The 13,770-nt window shown below is 34.5% G+C and overlaps 1 protein-coding gene across 1 annotated transcript in view; it reads left to right on the forward strand.

The window, feature by feature from the left end:
• PJA2 (praja ring finger ubiquitin ligase 2) overlaps positions 1–13,770 on the forward strand; it is a 71,215-nt gene that overhangs the window by 19,651 nt on the left and 37,794 nt on the right. Inside the window, exons 2-4 of the mRNA XM_031020767.2 lie at positions 3,186–3,303; positions 4,638–4,838; positions 6,291–7,344. Of these exons, the coding sequence (XP_030876627.1) occupies positions 3,273–3,303; positions 4,638–4,838; positions 6,291–7,344 (1,286 nt within the window). The 5' untranslated portion in view covers positions 3,186–3,272. The remainder of the gene's footprint in view (positions 1–3,185; positions 3,304–4,637; positions 4,839–6,290; positions 7,345–13,770) is intronic.

Raw genomic sequence — 13,770 nt, forward strand, 5'->3', positions numbered from 1 at the left:
TGAATTTTACCTCCTTACGTAAAATTTCTGAAAACAATTGTTTGATCTAGTAAAGACAGACACGCACGCACACGAGAATATGGGATTCAAATCAGTGGACTTAACTCAGAAGTACAATCAAAAGATATCAGAGCCAGGGTCATAGGCCTTGAAAACAAGTAGACTTAAGTTTAGATGAGGATGTTGGAGGGTTCAGAAGAGAATATCTTTAGGAAGCAATTGGAATCAGATTAAAGACAGATTTTTAAGGGGTGCTTGGGTGGCTTAGTGGGTTAAGTTTCCAGCACGGTTAAGTGTCTGTGATCTCAGCTCAGGTCTTGATCTCAGGGTCGTGAGTTAAAGCCCTGAGTTGGGCTCCATGCTGGGTGTGGAGCTTACTTAAAAAAAAAAAACAAAAACAAAAACAGGGGCGCCTGGGTGGCTCAGTCGTTAAGCATCTGCCTTCGGCTCAGGTCATGATCTCAGGGTCCTTGGATCGAGCCCACATCAGGCTCTCTGCTCCACGGAAAGCCTGCTTCTCCCTCTCCCACTCCCCCTGCTTGTGTTCCCTCTCTCCCTGTGTCTGTCTCTGTCAAATAAATAAAATCTTAAAAAAAAAAATCTTAAAAAACAAAAAACAAAACAAAACCAGCCTATTATTCAGAAACAGTGATTTTCAGTGTTTTGTACGCTTTCCAGTTCCAGTTCCTTTTCTCTCACTATCTCTTTACAACATTCTGATCAGGCTTTACATCCACCATTCTACCAGCGGTGCCCTTGTCAGGATCTTCAGTATCCTCCATGTTACTAAGTTCAGCGGCCAGTTATAGATCCTCCTCATACTTTATCTCTTAGCAGCATTTGGCACAGTGGATCAGTTCTTCTGTCTGAGGTACTTTCTTCATTTGGCATCCACACCCCTGGATTTTCCTTTTCTCTCATTGGCCTCTGTCAATTTTTCTGTTATTTCTTTTTTCCTAAAGGCCTCTTCATGTTGAATCATCTCAGGACTCTTTTTTTCCTTCTCCAAGTACACTTAGATGTCCTGTCCAAGTTCACGCCTTTTTGAATATTATTTATATACTGGTAACTCCCAAATTATACTGGCAGCTCAACATTCTTTAGTCAACTCCAGGCTCCTATTTAACATTTCTACTTGAATGTCTGATAGATGCCTCAAATTTAACACATCTAAAACTAAACTGAAGATATTTTCTCCAAACTCGCTTCTTCCACAAATTTTCCTACTTCAGTTAATGGTAACTCTTACGTTTCTAGTTGCTCAGGCTATAAAACTTAGAATCAACCTTGAATCCTTATTTTATAACCCGTATCAGAAAATTTTGTTGACACTACTTTCACAATTTATTCAGAATCTGGCCATTTCTCACCACCTCTATTTTTACCCTGGTTTAAACTACTGTCATCTCTTGGCAGTATGATTTCGATAGCTCTACAACCAGGCTCCTTGCCTTTGGCCTTGTTCCCCTTCAGTCTATTGAAAACAGTAGCCAGAGTGTTCCTTCCTCTTAAAACAGAAGTTAGGTAGTATCTATTTTGCGTTCAGAACTCTTCAGTGGTTTTCCAGCTCACTCAGAATAAAACCTACATTTCTTGCATTATCCTATAAGGGCCTATGTGATCTCTTCCACCTCACCCTCCACCCACCCACCCTAATTAATTTTCTCACCTCATCTGTTTTTTTCCTCTCTTGTTCATTCCATCCCAGACTTCGTGCTGTGATCGCTTCTGGAAGTTCTCACCTCAGGAACTTCAGTTTCTTCTGCCTGAGATGTTCTTTCCATAGATTTACACATGGCTCTCTCCCTCACAAGGTGTTTGCTCAGATGATCCCTTCTCAGTGAGGTTTCCCCTAACCACCCTGTTTCTCATTGTACACCCTCAGCAACTCTTCAGTCTCTGTTTTATTTTGCTCCACAGTATGTTTTGTCTAACATACATTTATTTACTTCTTGTTTTGTTTAGTGTCTGTACCACATACTGTAGTTTTAGGAGGGCAGGAATATTTGTCCACTTTGTTCGTTATCATATCCTCAGCCCTGGAAATAATGCCTGGAACATAGTGAAAAAAGCTTTAGTCTAAAGAAAAGACTTGGGGTAAAATACTCGTGAACTTAAATCCGTGGTCATGCTTTACAGTTGCCGTGTACTGTACTGTGAATATGTGAAGATTCAAGTTATTTCAGATCATTTTTCTTAGTATTAAAACAGTATTAATTAGAGCTTATATTTTTGCCAGTGTGGGAAGATTTTTTTTTTTTTTTGCTATTATTTACCCTTTAGTTGTTGCTAACAGTCTGACTTGGTTCAGATATATTAGAGGATCACAATCTGTTGCTGAGTTTATAATTTATGTTGGAGAATGTTTGTGTGTACTCTTATGTATGTTAATATATAGTTATCTATGGCTAGAGAGATAACATACACGGTTAAGCTCATTTGCAGAAGTATCATCTTCTAATAAGCGTTAGGCAATTAGCAGTAGCTCCATTGTTTAAGTAAATAAGATGTTTAAATAGAAATGTAAGCCCTTACCACACTTAAAAAAAGCACAGGTTGCAACTTTTGAAATAGTAAATGTCTTAATTTCAAAACAAAAGAAGGTCTTCTTATATTTGTTACATGATAATAAAATATTTAGTTTTTCTAATTTACAATAGGTTCTTATTTGGGATTAAAATATCTGAATGATAAATTGACTAAAAAATATCATTATTTATACACATTAATTTTTAATTGTTATAAACCATTATACATTTTAAAAATAAAATCTGTACTCTTAGGGTTAATTTCTTTTAACAGTGCCAGGGCTAAAGGAACTCTACTGCTTTGTGGAGAAGCAAAGAGAGCATAGTGTAGTAGACTCCCAGATATTTTGGTTACATACCTCAGTAAACACTTCTTCCAATATACTTGCTTATTTACTTTTAAATTATATGTGTGTTGTTATCATTGTCAGTCTTAAGGATGATAAATACTTACAACAAGGTTTTTCAAGAGGAGATGTAAATTTTCAAATAGCCATCTTGATAGTTGTAAGGTTTTTTGATGGACTTGTCAGATCAGATTGTATTTTTCTGATATTACGGGGCTAATGAAGAGCTTCAGTAGGAGGAGTATTAGTTTTGCCATTTTTGTTTTGTGTTTTGCATTATTATTTTGTTTAATCCATGGTTTCTTTGTAGGAATCTTCTGCAGCTTATTCACTGTGTGAGTAAAAACTAAATCACATCCATAATTGCACTGAACTGGGCACACGAAAACTGCCATATATGTCACAGTATACTGAAAAAGAGCCAGCAGGTAAGCAAAGTGTCTTTGTCAGTTCCTCTACATTGAGGACTTTGTATTTTTCTCTCTAGATACCTTGAATACTGTACATGACTTGGGATCATGGTCTTATTTAAGGCCATTTTTGATCAATATACTGAATATTTGTAAAGCTTAATTTCTAATTTTTGATATGAAAATAAGTATAAATAAAAATTCTTATTTTCCTTCCGTACCCCCTTGGCTGCTATTGTGCTTTCCATTTTGGAGACTTTTCCTTTGGAGGAGTTGTTAAGGGTACTGGTTCTGGAGTCATACTATTCAGTTACTGGACAGTTACTAAATACTGAATTTTAACTTTAATTTTTTTGATCTTTAAAATGAAGTACAGTATCTACCACATAAGTTTGTTGAGGGGATTAAAAAACATAATGTAAAACTTGATAACTGCATGTTAGAAATACATATATGTTTTTCATTTGTGCTTGGAGACAATTTTATTTCTTATTTTAATGCAATAAAACAAAAATATGTAATTGTTCCATTGATTGTTTCATATACTGTGAGAAAATATTTTATTTAGTTCTTGTATAATATATGTAAAATCTAATTGACTAAAGAAATTTAAACTCTTTATATATGGCATGGTAATGTTCTTAGTTAAAGGTGCTACTGTTTACTACTATATATCCTTTAGCCATCAGAACTTAGTATTAAAGTTGTTCAAATGTTGATGGCTTTTGCTACCATAGTGTATACCATTGGTAGTTTTCGAAGATGAGGTAGCATGTCTTTGACTTGGCTCATTGCTATTTTCTTTTGGAGAATTTTATCTGACCCTAATATTTGGGATATGTTTTATTATGGTTCAGTTGGTTCTTTATGATAGTACAGATGCCAGTTAAAGAAGTTAGCTATTACTTTGGATAGGAATGCATTCACTTTTAATGTAATTGAAACCATCATTTCATGTGCTAGTAATTCAACAAATAAGTATTAGCAGTTATACATAAGGTACTTTACTTAGATAATTTGGAGGATCATTGTCCAGTCCTTAATGAGCTTTTGCAATATGGCATATGAATTTGGCATATGAAAAATTGTTTTTAGTAGGTTACATCATAAAAATCTAAAATACCTTAAAGGTATCAAACTTTAAAAGCTATTTTTTGGGGTAAAGAGGCACATAACTCTCATAGTATTTCATGTTTACTTTTCAAGTATGTTTTACAGTATTAGTAAGGTGTACTGGATATTCAGTAGCATATGATCTGGCAAGTAATAGCATATCTGTTGAAATATTACCCTACTAGTCACCAGAATAAAAGTCATTGTATGCCTCTCTTATTTTTAACTGTGTTCTTCAGCAATGGATCAAGAATCCAGCAAGGCTGCCTGGCCCAAACCAGCAGGAGGATATCAGACAATCACAGGCAGGAGATACGGAAGAAGACATGCATATGTCAGTTTTAAACCATGTATGACCAGGCATGAAAGAAGTTTAGGTCGGGCTGGTGATGACTATGAAGTGTTGGAACTAGATGATGTTCCAAAGGAAAATTCCTCAGGTGTGCAACATGGGATTATATAAGAGCTATTAATAAGCATGTAGGAATTGATCTTGTAATATTTGAAATTATGTGTGGGTTTTATGTATCTATGAATACAAATGTACATTTCCTATCAAGAAATTCTATTTTGATATTCTAATTGAATTTAATATGCATACTATATACCTTTAAACATAGAAGAAAATAGAATACGGCCAATTGTTAAAATATAACTACATTGCCATGGCAGTGATTACCTTATCACATCCTTCAGCCAGTGGAGATCTTCATCTTTCAGTCAAAAACTTTTTAATGTGAACTGAATATATTTTTCTTGCATATTATGTTTAATAGCTTTTTTGTTTTAATTGTATCTCCAAATAATTTAGTTTGGCTAATTTGTTTTTTAAAATGATTTTATGAAATACATACGTCAAATAATAGTTATTTAAGTAAAATTTCTTAATTATTAAGTGGTTTGGGAAAGTATTTTGCAGATATCCCTGTACTATAATTACACATCTTTGGACTAGAGTGTGGTCATCTTCTTATCCTGAGCAAATTTGATAATTCTAGATTATTTTTACTGTCATTTATAAACAAGAGTCTAAATTATTAGCTAATAAGTTCATTCTGTTAAAGAAGCTTTTCTGTGATATGACGAGACTGCTCTTTAGTTATTTATAATTTATAAATTTTTGTCCCAACTAAACAAGATATTTTCAAACAGAACTCAAATATCTTCATTTTTTTATTATTACATTAGTGGTAATAAAAGGTAGTCAAGCTTAAAGTGATTTATAGAATAGATATGATTTTATTCTTGTCTCACGATTATGACAAACTATGGCAAAGAGATTAAACTTGTTGACTTTTTTTGTTGTTTTGTAGTCATAGCTGTAGCATATCTAAAGTTAACTTATTATTACAGATGTATTATAAAAAATCTATTTTGGGGATAGAAATCTAATATTTTATATCTGGAGACTGAGATATAATCTTCTGAATTGACATCAAACACAGTAAAGTTTCATTTCTGTTAGATCTGTAACCTGTTCTTTTATCTATCAAAAGTACTATTAAAGTTTTTTTACCTGCCCATAATAAAAGAAGTTAAGTTTGAATTGTGCACCCTAACAACTGGGAGGGCAGATTGGTTACCCTATGACTTGACTTATGCCTCTCCTGTTAAATGTTTTTTACGGAATGTTTTAGGTATCAGGATTTAGGTGAAAAACCTCCAAGAGACATCTGAGGGAGAGGATATTGAGGGCTGTACAATGGCTTAAATGAACTCATAGGGTTACCAGTGTGCCCTCTCGGTTAAGGGAGGGAGCATAGAGGTACCTGCCAGAGGAATTCACTCGTATTCAAGTGCATAATAATTGGCATAATTTCTACTTAAGTAGTCATTATTAAATAAAATTATATCTAATGTCTCCAAATGTGTTTTCTTTGTTCTCTATGAAGGTTCCAGTCCATCGGATCAAATTCATTCTTCTTTACCCAACGACACTTTATTTGAAAAAAGTGAAACAGAAATTCGCATTTGTGATACAACATTGAATCAAACCATTGAGAGCAGTCCATCCTTTGCTGCAGTACATCATAGTGAGGAGGGCAGGGAGACTTTAGGAAGCAGTACAGATCTTCATAATCACTCTGAGGGAGAATATACTACAGAAGCTTGCAATGCTTCAAGTGTACAAAATGGAATTTCATTGGTTCAGACTGACTCTTACGATCCAGATGGCACACATGGAGAGGCCAATGACCGTCTTCAGCTTTCTGCAGAAGTTGTGGAAGGTGGTGGATATCAGGAAGCATTGGGCAATACAATATTTGAATTGGCAAATGGAGAGGTAGAGGCATACACTGGTCTTTCACCACCAGTTCCCTCTTTCAACTGTGAAATAAGGGATGAATTTGAAGAGTTAGATTCAGCACCTTTAGTCAAAAGTTCTACTGGTGATACTGAGTTTGTGAGTCAGAACAATCAGGAATTTCAGAGGTCCTCTTCTGAAGATGAAGTTGTTAGAAAGGAACAACAAAATGATACTAGCCAGGAGAGTCAGGGAGAAAATGCAGCTGAAGATGCAGTGTGTGCTCCCGGGCATATCTGCAGTGAACAAAATACTAGTGATAAGGCCAAGAACCAGGGAAATTTTCCTGAACAGGTAGTGAGGCCCAAAGTTAGAAAACTGATAAGTTCAAGCCAGGTGGACCAAGAAACAGGTTTTAATAGGCATGAGGCTAAACAAAGAAGTGTTCAGAGATGGAGGGAGGCTTTGGAAGTTGAGGAAAATGGCTCAGATGACCTCTTAATAAAATGTGATGACTACGATGGAGAACATGATTGCATGTTCTTGGATCCACCTTACTCAAGAGTTACGCACAGGGAAACAGAACATAACCAAATAACAGCGGAAAGTGGAGCCACAGCAGGAAGGCAAGAAGTGGTGGATAACACCTTTTGGAATGGCTGTGGAGATTATTACCAACTGTATGACAAGGATGAAGATAGGTAAGATTTCGTGCTTTGTCAGATTGTGTAACAAGCAAAGTGGTTTATTTCGAGTAACCATGATGTTTGATGGATGGGCTCCATGACGTGGTCAGGGAATTAGGTATTTTGACTGGCCAAATACTCTTATTTTCTGAGTGCTAACCACACTTGCAAACTACTGCTTAGTTATTTACAGAAACTTTCTTTGGGGCATTTCAGGAGTTTATAGAAATTGTAAGTTCAGATAATGGTTATTAGTTATTACAGAAGGATAAAGATACTAATTATTTCAGTTCATAGTATTTCATTTAACAAAATGCAAGGTAAGCATTTATCATATTTTTTTAAAAATTCTATGTTAATCCATCTGGGGCTTAAAAAGTGACTCAGATTACAGAAAATTTTGATAATGTTTTATTAACTTTGCCAATATTTATTAATGTCACCTGTTTCTCTGTTCTTCTTTTTGCTCTTTTTATCCTTAGGTTTATTTTTACCTATTTTTATGTAGCATTTGATTTTTGGTCACAGCTCAATGTGGTATATATTATTATTTCCCCCACTTATAGACCTAGAAACTGAAGTACAGGCAAGTTAACTTCCCAGAGTAACAAAGCTAGTAAATTTTGGAGCTGGAATATGCATTTCTACTTATTGCCCAATCCAAATGGATATTCTCAAAAAAACATACAACTTTTCTTTCTTTCTTTCTTTCTTTCTTTCTTTCTTTCTTTCTTTCTTTCTTTCTTTCTTTTTCTTTCTTTCTTTCTTTTTTTAAAGAGGGAGAGAGAGAGACACAGAGCATGAGTGGGGTGAGGGGGGTGGGGGTGGGGAAGGGCAGAAGGACAGGAGGAAAGAATCTTAAGCAGGCTTCATGCCCAGCGCAGAGCCAGACTTGGGGCTTAAACTTACAATCCTGAGATCATGACCTGAACCAAATTCAAGAGTCAGACGTTCAACCGACTGAGCCACCCAGGTGCCTCACAGCTTTTCTTAGAATAGGCATTCTGGTTCTGGTTCCTTTATATAGAATTCCCCCCCACCCCCAAACTGTAAGACCATAGAGAGAAGAGAGAAATGGAAAATTTCTTTTGTCCAGCTTCTGACTTTTCATTACCCCAGAGCCCAGGCTTTCACATATCCTTTTGAGCTAGTTGAAGCCAACCTTGCTCAGTTACAGTACAGTTTCAAGATCTTATTAACTTGTAGAAATAACGGTTACTTTTTTTTTAACTAGAAAGTACTACAAAGGAAGAAATTTTTCCTTTTAAATATGAATACATTTTATATATTTTATTTCTTGTCATAAAATTAATAAAATATATTGGGTTTTTTTAGGACATACGGATAAAGCTTCTATAATACAATGTAAGTGATTTGTAGAAACAGTTGAAATATAATTTCTACTACTATCTTGAAGTTTGTAAACTTCAAGGGTTAGCAGACAATATTTATATGACCTGTTTTTTAAGCTTAAGGGTAAAATTAGTTAACCTTTGCCTAACTTATTTGTTTTTTCAGTTTAGTTTCACAATCTTTTATGCAAAATCCACAGAATTCTTAAAATGGAAATTGACAGCAAAACCTGAATTGGTGTTAACTTACTTGATGCAGATCTGGATCTGAACTAACATGAGGCCTTTTTCTGAAGCATTCCTAACATTTTGCTGTAGAAATATGAAAGTGTTTGATTACTGAGTTTTTGGGTTGGGTTGGACCCCACTGGGAATTGTTAAGTAGTATTTCTAAATCTCAGGGGAAAAAATCTGAATTTCAAAACATACTCAGCCCTAAGATTTTTGGACTGGATTGTGAAACTTTACTATACCTCTAGGTTACTATTAAAAAATAATAATAATAACATCAACTTACTTTCTTAGATAACTTGTCTTTTTGAAAGTATGAGGGTTGCATTTTTACCCCAGTTACATTTTTGCTTTCTTGAAGAAAATAATTTAAGTTGGCCATGCCTTCATCTTTGGAGACACACTAATCAAAAATAAAAACCTCTTTTTTTTTTTAGTCTCCCTGCTTTTTATAGTCAGGCCTAATGTCATCTAATAAAATTGATGAAACTTTTGCATTGTTTATCAACCTCAAAAGTAGTTTTCTTGGTTTAAATTGATTTTTGTGTGTGTGTCATTAGTATTAGTGTTTTATTTGCCTAGAGTGACTATGGACTTTGAATGGTTATAGGGTGTTGTCTTAGTATGTTTAATTATAATTTGTTTCCTTAAGTGATATGTCAGTATTCTAAATAATGATAGATTTTTTACAAATAGAATATACAGAGAAAGAAAACACAGTTAATAGAAACTTCTTTTTCTTTCACTTTTTAATAATATATTGATTTATAGAACCTGAAGTTGGGTTGTGCTTAAAAGATGGAACTAATTTTGGAGCAGTCTTTAAGACACATTGAAATGCCAGAAACACTTGGGGTTGTTTTTTATTTGTTTGTTTAAGACTACCATCACAGAATAAGTTCTCAAGTATAATGGTTTTACCTAGGATTCCACTCACTTTTGCCATCTGTAAGCCTTGAGATAGGTTTAGGACCAGATTGCAGTAGTCTGGACAGATTGCGGAGTATTTCTATTTCTATGCTGTTTCCAGTTCCTCTGCCCTCAAATCCCTGCAAAGGATCACAGTTGCCAGAATGTCTTTTAATATGCTGTCAGATAAAGGTTGAAATTTAATAACCATACATTCCTGCTTAGTTTCATTTTGCCACTTGTTCATCTACTTGATGTTTTGCTATAGTCCTGTTGAGTTCTGATAATAGCAGACTGGAGAAATGGGGAAACACAGTGACTGTACAGTAAGTATCTTGATAAAGAAAGTATAAATACCCTTTGCTTTGAATCTTTGAGATTCTTTTTGAGTTTGCTTTATAAAACCTAAAGATGCTGTACTTGAAAATTTTTCTTGTCATGTTTATATTATAATAGCTACAAATAGAACCCTCTTATCCAGAACTTAACTAAAATCATTTTTAGTTATAGGAATTTTGGCCACTTTTTAAAAACATAGTTCAAAAAAAATACATAGTTCATATATTCTTTAAAAGTGAAAAGTATTTGAATGAATGCATGATCTATTTCCTCCCTGAAAACTTTTAAGTGATCACTTAATCATATCTGAAACATTACACTCTATGGAATAAGCATCACAGCTGGTAGAATTGCTCTGAGCTGTTTGACAGGAACCGAACACCACCTAAATTAGAGTTGCGAGGGGAATTTTAATAGGCAGTATGTAATTACCAGACTTGGAATTAGACCAAAGAGCTAAGGTTAACATCCTGCTCTTTTGAAATATACCCTGAGAATTTTAATAACTGTTTCATGACAAGATCTTGAGTTTAAAAGAACCTTTTAACCATGCCAGCACATTTTAACCTTGGGTCTAAGTGAAGGAAGAGGCATGCCACCCACTGACCATTTCTTAGAGCACTTGAGGTTTCAGAGTTTTTCTGTCCCTGAGCCTTGACATTGCTTAAAAAGTTAAAACAAAAACAAAAACACCTTACCTAAGATAAAAATGTTGGGACAGCGTTTTTGTTGATGATCATGTTGGGAAAATAAAAGGAATATCAGCTATTTAGTTGATTTCAGTTTGTTATATTCAAAAAGGATTTATTGAAATCTTCTTCTTAAGTGTCAGATTTTATGCCAGGTACACTGTAAATGCGAATAATGATCCCTGTTCCCTTGGTGTTCGGCAGCCTTATGAGGAAGATAAAACAAAGGTAATTATCATGAGACTAAATTAAGCTCCTTGCAGAAGGACCTCCTCTGATATCCCTGTGTCCCAACAAATAAAGCAAATGAGCAGCCAGCAAAGATCCTAAAGCATATGCTGTAACATTTTAGCAAACCTTTTAATCTTATTTCCAAGTTCGTAAAAGTTTAGAAGGAGTAAATTAGGGATAAAGAGCTTTGTTCCTCAGGCACATTAGGGAGTTACAGATGACAATATTCTGATATTTAGGGAAAAGACTGGAAAGTTGTAAAAGGCAGGCACAATTCAGAACCATCTGGGCCTTATTTACTAAATTAAGCAGCCTTATAGATTTGGACAACTACCATTTGTATCAGTGTATTACAACATAGTTCATTGTTACCGGTAAAATGCCCCAGACTGCTTAGATTATGTTCAGTGTACTGTCTGAAGATGATACGTCTTAACATAGTTTCCATCCAGAGTATTTTCAATAAAAATCAGAAAGTGTTTTTGATCCTCAGCTAGTCAGATGACAAAATTATCCAAAATTTCACTTTTCTTGAGGCTCCTCTATAGTTCAGTTTTTATGGATGTGATAAATGCCAGGGAAGACTAACAAACCAGTTCTTTGGGATATTTAAGGAGTAAGATTGCTTATGGATGCTTATACTTCTGTATCTTATTTCTATCTAAGATTCGTACTACACAAATTATCTTATTTGTCTAGAAATCACATTAATTTAATTCTATATGTGAAAAAAGTGTTTTTGGTTCACAATTGAATGTGTAGAATGTAACATTCAAGTTAACAGTTGTCTGCTTTTGAATATAGCTGTAAATGCTAACGGGAGACAATACTAATGAAAGACCATATGAAAATCAAAGTGGTACTTAGGTTTCATTTTGAGAATTTAAAATGTTTAACTCAAATATTTGCTTTTATATTCAAGTACACATGGGTCCTCACTATTCCACAATTGTTTTGTGTCCTCTTTGTTCTGTTGCTTATTCTACTTGAAAAGTTATTTTTAAATCTTTTCTCTCTCTGCTTTTAGTTCCATACACTCCTGTCACTCTTAGTAAATAACTTTGTTTCTTGCTTTCCTGGAGATAGTAAAATAATTAAATCTGAACTTTCTTGTTTTCCTTTCTCCATATTGCAACATGTTAGTATCCTTTCCTATTTTGAATTTTTTCTTCAATAAAGAGAGGTGAGTAGTCTCATTCTGTGTCTATAGTCATATCTGACACCTGACTTTATTATTCTTAGACCAAAGTTGCTTCCCTCCACCTCATTCTGTAATTTTTCTAAATCCTGAGGGGAAACCTTCTTTTGATCTTGCTTTTCCTTTAACCACTTGCCTGTTTGTTTTCTCTTCCACCTGAATTTTCAGAATAAATATTCCATACCCACTGTTTCTATACCGCCACTCTGCACTTTTAAATGCCTTGAAATCTAACTCCCAGTATAATTTCTATATTCTCTGATGTGAACAGTGACCTCTTCTTTCTCACATCCAGTTGACTTTTCTTGGTACCTTTTTTTTTTTTTTTTTTTTTTTTACTTTAGTGCTTCTGTTGAGCAGTTTGTTCACCCTTTCCTGTTCTGTGATTTCTCTTCCATTGACCTATGTTTGGTTTTTCTTTGCTATGTCTTCTCTGAACCTCAGGGGTCTGCAAACTTTTTTCAAAGGGTGACCAGATAGTAAATATTTTAGGCTTTGTGGACCAAAAGGCAAAATCAAGGATATTATATAGGTACTTATATAACCATTTAAAAATGCAAAAAAAACCCAAAACAAACAAACAAAAAGCAAAAGACATTCTTAGCTTCCAGGCCATTAAAAAACAGACAGGTGGCCAGATTTGGCTAATGGGTCAGGGCATAGTTTGCTGACCCCTGGTATAAAGAGAGACTAAGACTAAAGCAGATTGGGTGACCAGGAGGCTGATCTTGACATTCAGTAAGACAAACCAAGAGTTCAGAGTAGATTTTCTTCAGTAGAGAAAAGAGGAAAATGGTGGTGTGCTGGTTGGAAATCCAGTTGAAATATCTAAGCAGACAGCTTATATAATAAAGTAACTATCCCCCTTTACTAAATGTTTAGCATCTTCCAAAAATTGTTCTAAACATTTTATCTACAGTATTCACTTAAACATCTCCATAAACCTGAAAAGGAAATACAGTATTTGAGTAAAAAAAAAAAAAAAGAAAGAAAGTTGTTTAAAAAAAAAGATTTGCTAACAGTTACTGATGCCTTATTATTTACCAGGCACTGTTACAATGTTTTGTAGGTATTAATTCATTTACTTATATGAACTCAGTGAGTTATTAGGTACTGTTACTAAATTCACCTGATGTGTGAGGTGATAAAGGCACAGAAAGGTTAACTAACTTTTTCACAACTAATAAGTGGTGGGTTCAAATCCAAGCAGACGGACTCCAGAACCTGTGTTCTCAACTACTGTACCTTAAGACACAGCATTAATGTATGACTGCAGCAAAAATTGTGAGGGCAGTAGGCAAATGGCTTAATTTTGTGAAATACTGCTTTAGTAAAAAAGTGAAGGATTTGGAGTAATATTATGTATGGACTATTTGATATAAATTGAAGCAATAGTGATATTTAAAATGCATCTTTTAAGTGAGGGGATGGAATGAAGTTAAATTTAGGGACACCAACTAATAATTGACTGTCTAGGTCTAGGTTTGGAGAA

This window comes from Leptonychotes weddellii, chromosome 7, assembly GCF_054177405.1.
Source record: "Leptonychotes weddellii isolate Sample4059 chromosome 7, ASM5417740v2, whole genome shotgun sequence".
NCBI classification, from domain to species: Eukaryota; Metazoa; Chordata; class Mammalia; order Carnivora; family Phocidae; genus Leptonychotes; species Leptonychotes weddellii.